Below are 7,398 nucleotides of genomic sequence, written 5' to 3'. Positions count from 1 at the left end.
GCCCGCTGAGCTGGCCGCTAAGCCGCGCATGCGTCACAGGGCGGCGTAGGACCTCGTTCCATCGCTACTCAGAGCCAGGCGGGGGCCGGTGCTGCGGGCGTCGGCCGCCAGAGTAGACATGGGGGCCGGCCGCACGGGGTCTGTTCTTGCTGTCCTGGGAGTGCTTGGTGTCTGTGCGGCCAGAGGCCCAGAGCCTGGGGAGGCAGAGTGGGCGGAGCCGTGGGATGGCACGGTTTTCCGGCCTCCCTCGGCGCTGGGCGCAGTGGGGGTGGCTCGCAGTCCGGGGGCCCCGCGGCCCGGGAGGGAGGAAGCGGTGGACTTGCCGGTGCTGCTGTGGTGGAGCCCGGGGCTGTTTCCTCACTTCCCGGGCGATTCGGAGCGCATCGAGTGCGCGCGCGGCGCGTGCGTGGCGTCTCGGGACCGACGGGTGCGGGGAGACTCGCGGACGCGCGCGCTGCTCTTCTACGGCACCGACTTCCGCGCGTCCGAGGCGCCGCTTCCGCGCCTGGCGCACCAGAGCTGGGCGCTTCTGCACGAGGAGTCGCCCCTTAACAACTTCTTGCTGAGCCACGGTCCGGGCATCCGCCTCTTCAATCTTACCGCCACCTTCAGTCGCTACTCGGACTACCCGCTGCCGCTGCAGTGGCTGCCGGGGATCGCTTACCTGCGCCGCGCGGCTCCTCCGCTCGAGGAGCGCGCAGAGTGGCGCCGCCGCGGCTACGCGCCGCTGCTCTATCTGCAGTCCCACTGCGACGTGCCTGCGGACCGGGACCGCTATGTGCGCGAGCTTATGCGCTACATTCCGGTGGGTGAGGGCCGGGCGGAGCGGGAAGGGGAGGGTGGCGCGTGGGGCTGAGCCCGGGACCCCTGGTGTCCTGGCCGACATGCCGTACCCTCTTGACGGCCGTGCTCTACCTCACTCAGGTGGACTCCTATGGGAAGTGCCTGCAGAATCGGGAGCTGCCCGTGCCGCGGTTACGGGACACATCCACAGCCACCACCGAGGATCCAGAGCTCTTGGCCTTCTTGTCCCGCTATAAATTCCATTTGGCCCTCGAAAATGCCATCTGCGACGACTACATGACAGAAAAATTGTGGCGCCCCATGCACCTCGGTGCTGTACCCGTGTACCGCGGCTCGCCCTCTGTGAGGGACTGGATGCCGAACAATCACTCCATCATCCTCATTGACGACTTTGAGTCGCCGCAGAAGCTGGCAGAGTTTATTGACTTCCTGGACAAAAATGATGAAGAATATATGAAATACCTGGCATACAAGCAACCTGGAGGTGTCACTAACCAGTTCCTTCTGGATAGTTTGAAGCAGCGCGAATGGGGAGTGAATGACCCCTTACTGCCTAACTACCTTAACGGCTTCGAGTGTTTTATCTGTGACCACGAACTGGCGCGGCTGGATGCCGAGAAGGCCCACGCAGCCTCTCCTGGGAACATCCCGGTCCCTGAGCCTCATATTGCCCAGCCCTCACACATGGACTGCCCAGTGCCCACACCTGGCTTTGGCAGTGTGGAAGAGATTCCTGAGAATGACAGGTAAGGATAACTGGAGTCCCCTGGGGCTGTCAAGTCAAATGATTTACAGACTTGCTTCCTGCAGGCAATAATTAAGCCCTGGGTGCTGAGGGGATATTGTATAAGGTAATTATGACATGAGGTCACTACGCCTTTAAGGTATCAAGAGTCTAAAAAAAGACAAATTGTGAAAGAGCAGTAGAAAATGTGAGAGGTAATTGAGGGCAACAACATACGAAAATCAGCTTTTATAAAGTGCTTGTAGTAGTGATTCAAAAAAGGCTTCAACTAGAGCAGAGGGCCTGTTTAGGGAAGTGATGAGGGACAAAGTTGGGCCAGGTTATACATATTCTGAATACCAGGCTCTGGAGCTGGACTGTCCTGAAAATCAACTCAGCTATTTGTTGAGCGTCTTCAACATGGTGGGGCTGTGGATGAGAAATACAGAAGTGTTTCGAGGGAGGTTTGTCTGCAGTAATCAGGGTTTATACCTGTTAACTTAGTGTAACTATTAACAGCATCTCCTTTCACTCTTTAAATTACCCTGATTTGGATGATAAATTATGTTTGTCCTAGACATAATAGAAGGGATGCTTTCAAAAGATGATTAATGATTGTGGCCAATGTGGAATGGAAGGGAAGTGAGGAAGCTATTGAAGTAGGTAGCAGAAGGTGGTGGCATTGAGAAACAAGGTCAGCATAGGAGATGGGGTAGAAAAATTTGAAGCCACTTGCAGCAAACCACACCTGTTAGGGGAGGGGTGATAAAAGATTATGTTTGAGAGAGACTGCTAGAATGACCTGCAGAGATCACCTTGGACAGTGGATGGCAGCAGAGGGCTGGCACAATTTGATCCTGACTGTGGAGTGGATTTGTATCCAGTAATTTACATCAGGTAATTTGTATCTAGTTTGTGCAGAACATATTATGATTTATCAGAGGAAAAGTGTAACATTAAAAAAAGAGAAACATTCAGATTATGGCTCATCTCGACACCAGATACTGTTGCACTTCTTGATTATTGAAAAAGGTGTAACATAAAAAGTAACCATCTAAATGCACTCCCTTGCTTTTCTTAGGAAGATTACTGTTCCCATAGTTGGGCCCCTGCTCTGCCTATGTCTTAATTCCCTCCACATTTGGAGACCAAGAGCAGGCAAGTCAGGAAATTTAATTCACTGGGATATGTGTGTATGTGTGGGGGGGGCTTGGATAATGAATTTGTGTTGTTGGCTCACTGTCACTTGGATTACTACTGGATTTACTTCACATTTCTTTCCCTCAAAGCAGAGCCTTGGTCCTAACCAGAAACCACTGTATCTGCTGAAGATTTATTTGGCCATTGGGAGAAAGGTAGGATTCATAGTTGTACTACGGCTCCATGATCCAACTCTCATTTTGATGTTTCAGCTGGAAGGAGATGTGGCTGCAAGATTATTGGCAAGGTCTGGACCAGGGGGAAGCTCTCACTGCCATGATCCACAACAATGAGACACTTCAGGGGAAATTTTGGGATTACCTAACTGAGATCTTCATGAAAAGGAACCAAAATCTCTAATTGCTCATACAAGTATTTAACTTGACAGAGCTACGGAGATGGAAGTCCTTATTCAACCATGCGACATGAAGGATATCCTATGCACAAGTCCTTAATGAACACTGTCTTACCATGAATCCAAGGAGTAAGTTATATCCACTGATATTTTATTCTAATCATGTGTAGCCAGGGTCTCAGCCTATGGTAATAGAGCCTCTTCTCAAGGAGAGATGGAGGCATCCAGTTTTTGATTCAATGAGAACCAGAAGCCTGAAACACCCCATTTGATTCAAGGTGCTGATCAACAGAATTTTTAAAGAACTCCTTATTTTTCTAGCTCTTTCACCCTCTCAGTCGTGATTGGGACATGTTAGTACTTGGCTGTGAATGAGGTAAGATGGGCCAGGTTTAGAGTGTGAAAACCTCTCCTGTATTTTTTAAACCACTCATTATTCAGTACCTTTTCCTAATTTCTTTTCCTATCTCTTGCTTTATAAACTGTTTATGTTGGTGGTGAAGCAAAACTCCTGTGGGTTGTATTCTGGCTCTCTGGAGTTGTATTTTTTTATATCGCTTACTTTGCTTTTCATGTCAGCCTTTTAATTTTGAATGGCTTTTCTTGCCTGGTTTTCCACAATTTCTGTTGGAGATGGAGTAGCCTTGCCACCATTCCCACACTCATTTCCACCTGCATTAAACTGGCTATAGCTGCTGCTGCTGCTGCTGCTGCTAAGTCGCTTCAGTCGTGTCCGACTCTGTGCGACCCCATAGACGGCAGCCCACCAGGCTCCGCCGTCCCTGGGATTCTCCAGGCAAGAACACTGGAGTGGGTTGCCATTTCCTTCTCCAATGCATGAGAGTGAAAAGTGAGAGTGAAGTCGCTCAGTCGTGTCCGACTCTTAGCGACCCCGTGGACTGCAGCCTACCAGGCTCCTCTGTCCACGGGATTTTCCAGGCAAGAGTACTGGAGTGGGGTGCCATTGCCTTCTCCGAACTGGCTATAGAGCGGACACCTTTTCTTACTGCTGATTTGCTTCATATCTAGGGCATATCTGAAATTCCTTCTCACCTCATGAATATCAAGATTCAGAGGCTAATAAATATCATGTCAACTTAAGGAATCATCCTGCCCTATTTTAGAGATGGAGACTAAGGCTGGAAATGATAGCAGAAAAAGTTAACATTTCGAAAGGTTAAAATAGGTCAATGTGAATCAAAGCGCAAATTTTTATAGGTCTTCGGTCTTTTTCTGTCTGCCTAATGAACTCTTCTATTTTATTATCTTTATATACTACAAAAGTCCATTTCCCCCCAAAACTCATGAAAATTATGGTGGAAGAAACAGCCCAGCAATATAGCTCTAGTAATTATCTCATATTATCTCATATTCTGGGGCACTTTTAAGTGGGATAAACATTCCAACTTCATTCATTCTATTACTGTTACAGTCCATAACTTTATAGTACTTACTGAGACCACATTTTGATGAAGTCCACCCAAGGCCCTAAACCCAAGGGGATGAGAGGTGAAGCAAGACATTTAAGACATCATGAGTGGCTGGCTAAATAAAAAGCTGTTAGATTTGGGGAGGTAGCCAAACACTTCTATTACTGTGGTTTAAACATACAGCTTAATGGAGAGGGAGATCATCTGCTTTTTCTGGGGCAGTGCAACAAGAAAGAACACCTTGGATCTTATAACTACACTGGTTGTAATATATTAATGAGTTATCACTAGAGAAATCCCATAGCTTAACAATATATCTGGTTTAAATTAGTGTGTATGCATGTGTATATACACAGACATTATTTACAGACATATATATGTGGTTGTAAAGACTGAAGAGGAAGATGATGCTTATGACTTCAGTATAGACTATGTATAATAGAACCTTGGGTTTCTGTAAGGTTTTGTTTCTAATATTTTGAACAGCCTACTAAGCTGTTCTATGTGTGATATACCAGTTTGTTTTTAAATTTTAAAAATCTAGCTCTTTATTTACATCAAAGCTAACATCAAGTGTTTATTTTAAAACATAATGGCACTTGCTTTGAATGGGGTGAAGATCAGAGACTTGATAATTTTTGGCTGACATGAAACTATATAATATCCCACAAAATGGAAATGCTGCAACAGACCTCACAATAAACATTTATATATGTGGGGTGCTCATATATATATTAGGCTTCCCCTGTGGCTCAGCTGGTAAAGGATCTGCCTGCAATGTGGGAGACCTGGGTTCGATCCCTGGGTTGGGAAAATCCCCTGGAGAAGGGAAAGGCTACCCACTCCAGTATTCTGGCCTAGAGAATTCCATGGACTGTGTATAGTTCACAGGGTTGCAGTTGGATTTTCACTTTCATATATACATATATGATGCTTCCACTAGGGCCCCACACTTATTGTGACCTTTGAAGATATAGCCAACCAAAGTTATAATTTAGGCTGGATTTCACTGCTAGGGTGATTCTTTTCTTTTTTTGACTGTGCCACACAGCTTGTGGGATCTCAGTTCCCTGACCTGGGACTGAATCTGGGTCCGTGGCAGTGAAAGAGCAGAGTCCCAACCACTGGACCCCCAGGGAACTCCCTTTTTTCATTTTATTTAATAAGAAATGCCCTTCAGGATTTCCTTGGCAGTCCAGTGTTTAAGACTCTGCCTTCCAATGCAGCGGGGTAAGTTTGATCCTTAGTTCCCTGGTCCCGAACTAAGATCCCACATGCCCCAAGGAGCAGCCAAGAAGAAAAACGGGCCCTTCATAACAGCATGATAAGTTTTCTGTTTGGACTTTTGCAGAAAAGAACAAGAAAGACAGACCTTTGAAAATACTTATGTTAAAATTTGATATAGTACAGACTCTTACAAAAGCCAAATTTAGGACTCTGATTTCTAAGCATGCAAGCTATTTAAATGCAGACACCAGTTTATATTGTATACAAAATACAGTATTACACAAATGCAAACTAAGGTTAGGACTCAAATTTCATTATGTGCAATAAAATGGGTAGGCAATGGTTATGCAAGGTGTAGAATCATTATTTCTCCTGTTTAATTACACCAGTTCAACTGGCATTACCTTAGCACTTTTATGTACAAAGTAGGCGAGTTGTTTATGATTGTAGATGGAGACTTATCCCTGGTTTGTAGTCAGTGCTTCCGAGACTTTCTTCTTTATTCCTCTTACCGCAAAAGTTTCACAAAAGAGCAGGATAAACCAGGTGCTACCTTTCCAGAAGGGAAAGCAGAACCAGAAGTAGCCACATGGCTATCCAACTAAAGGCTTCACTTTCTCTGTAGAGAAAGCAAGCAATGTGAATTTTCTGTGGTTTGGGGCCCAGCTTGCTCTGTATACTGCAGCAGGCTTGAGGTTATTAGTGGTAGAAGTGTCCAATAGGAATCAACTTTATTTGTGTTGCTGGAGTGGGGGTGGAGCATGGGGCTGATGCCTTTATAATTCCCAAGAGTTGCTATTTTCTATTATCTCAGGTTTAATTTTGTATAATAAATGGCTTCTTTTTAAACAGTGTCTTCTGCTTGATTTTATTTCTGGGGTGAACATGGTAAAGTTGGAGACTTGCAAAAATATTTCAAACATTTGTTCATTTAACAAGTATGTATTGACACTACTCTAGGCCCTGGGATATAGCACTGAACAAGACCGACAAGGTCCCTTCTCTCATGTGTACATTTTAAATGGATGTTGGGGTTAAGGCCATAAACAAACAATAAATGAACAAGATAATCCAGACTGTGGTAGGTACTATGAAGAAAATAAAACATGTTGATGGTGGTTTGGATGTAAGTCGGGGAACTCCTCTTTGACATGAAGTGAGACTCAACAGAACAAAAAGAACCAGTCATGCAGAGATAAATGGGACAATTCTAAATATCTGTGAAAAGTGATTAGCGCACACTCAATTTACATAACTAAATAAATACTGCTCCTCCAAAGTAATCATCTCATGAACTATAAGGCTGTCCAAGTTATGCTTCCATTATCAGAAACATTCCTTGGAGATCATGTGTAATGTAAATGCCTTGAGCATCAGTGGTACATCTTTGGACTGAGTTTTGTAAACAGCTAAGTCACTTCAGAGGGGCAGAGGGGAAAAAAAGTCACTTAGAACCAAGTCTAGTTAAAGCTAGGCATTACAAGCCAAGGGCCAAGTATATAAATAGAAATGATATTGCAAAGTATCTTCGCAGGATTGGTGAGAAGATTAAATAAAACGATGAATGTGAGAAAGTGCTTAAACCTCACCCTATCCAATGAGATCATTACAAATGAGAAAACTGTCAAGTCTACCTCGACAGCACAGGTTCCCCAAAG

At 45.4% G+C, this 7,398-nt stretch overlaps 1 protein-coding gene across 2 annotated transcripts; it reads left to right on the top strand.

Annotated features, from left to right (window-relative positions):
* Positions 1–87: 87 nt before the first annotated feature.
* POFUT4 (protein O-fucosyltransferase 4) lies at positions 88–6,589 on the top strand. Of its 2 annotated transcripts, XR_014075745.1 has the most exons (4): positions 88–805; positions 925–1,550; positions 2,941–5,553; positions 5,781–6,589. XR_014075745.1 is itself a non-coding variant. In XM_081565403.1 (3 exons), the coding sequence occupies exons 1-3, from the start codon at positions 119–121 to the stop codon at positions 3,086–3,088; spliced, it is 1,461 nt and encodes a 486-aa protein (XP_081421529.1). In that variant the 5' UTR covers positions 88–118; the 3' UTR covers positions 3,089–6,589. The 2 variants fall into 2 exon arrangements, 1 of the variants encoding a protein (XP_081421529.1); XM_081565403.1 differs by having other exon boundaries at positions 2,941–6,589.
* The last annotated feature ends 809 nt before the right edge of the window (positions 6,590–7,398 follow it).

Source organism: Giraffa tippelskirchi, chromosome 2, assembly GCF_054371585.1.
Source record: "Giraffa tippelskirchi isolate mGirTip1 chromosome 2, T2T-mGirTip1v1.2.pri, whole genome shotgun sequence".
In the NCBI taxonomy this organism is placed as follows: Eukaryota; Metazoa; Chordata; class Mammalia; order Artiodactyla; family Giraffidae; genus Giraffa; species Giraffa tippelskirchi.
Note: the sequence above shows the minus strand (reverse complement) of the source record. Positions and strands in the feature narration are given on the sequence as shown.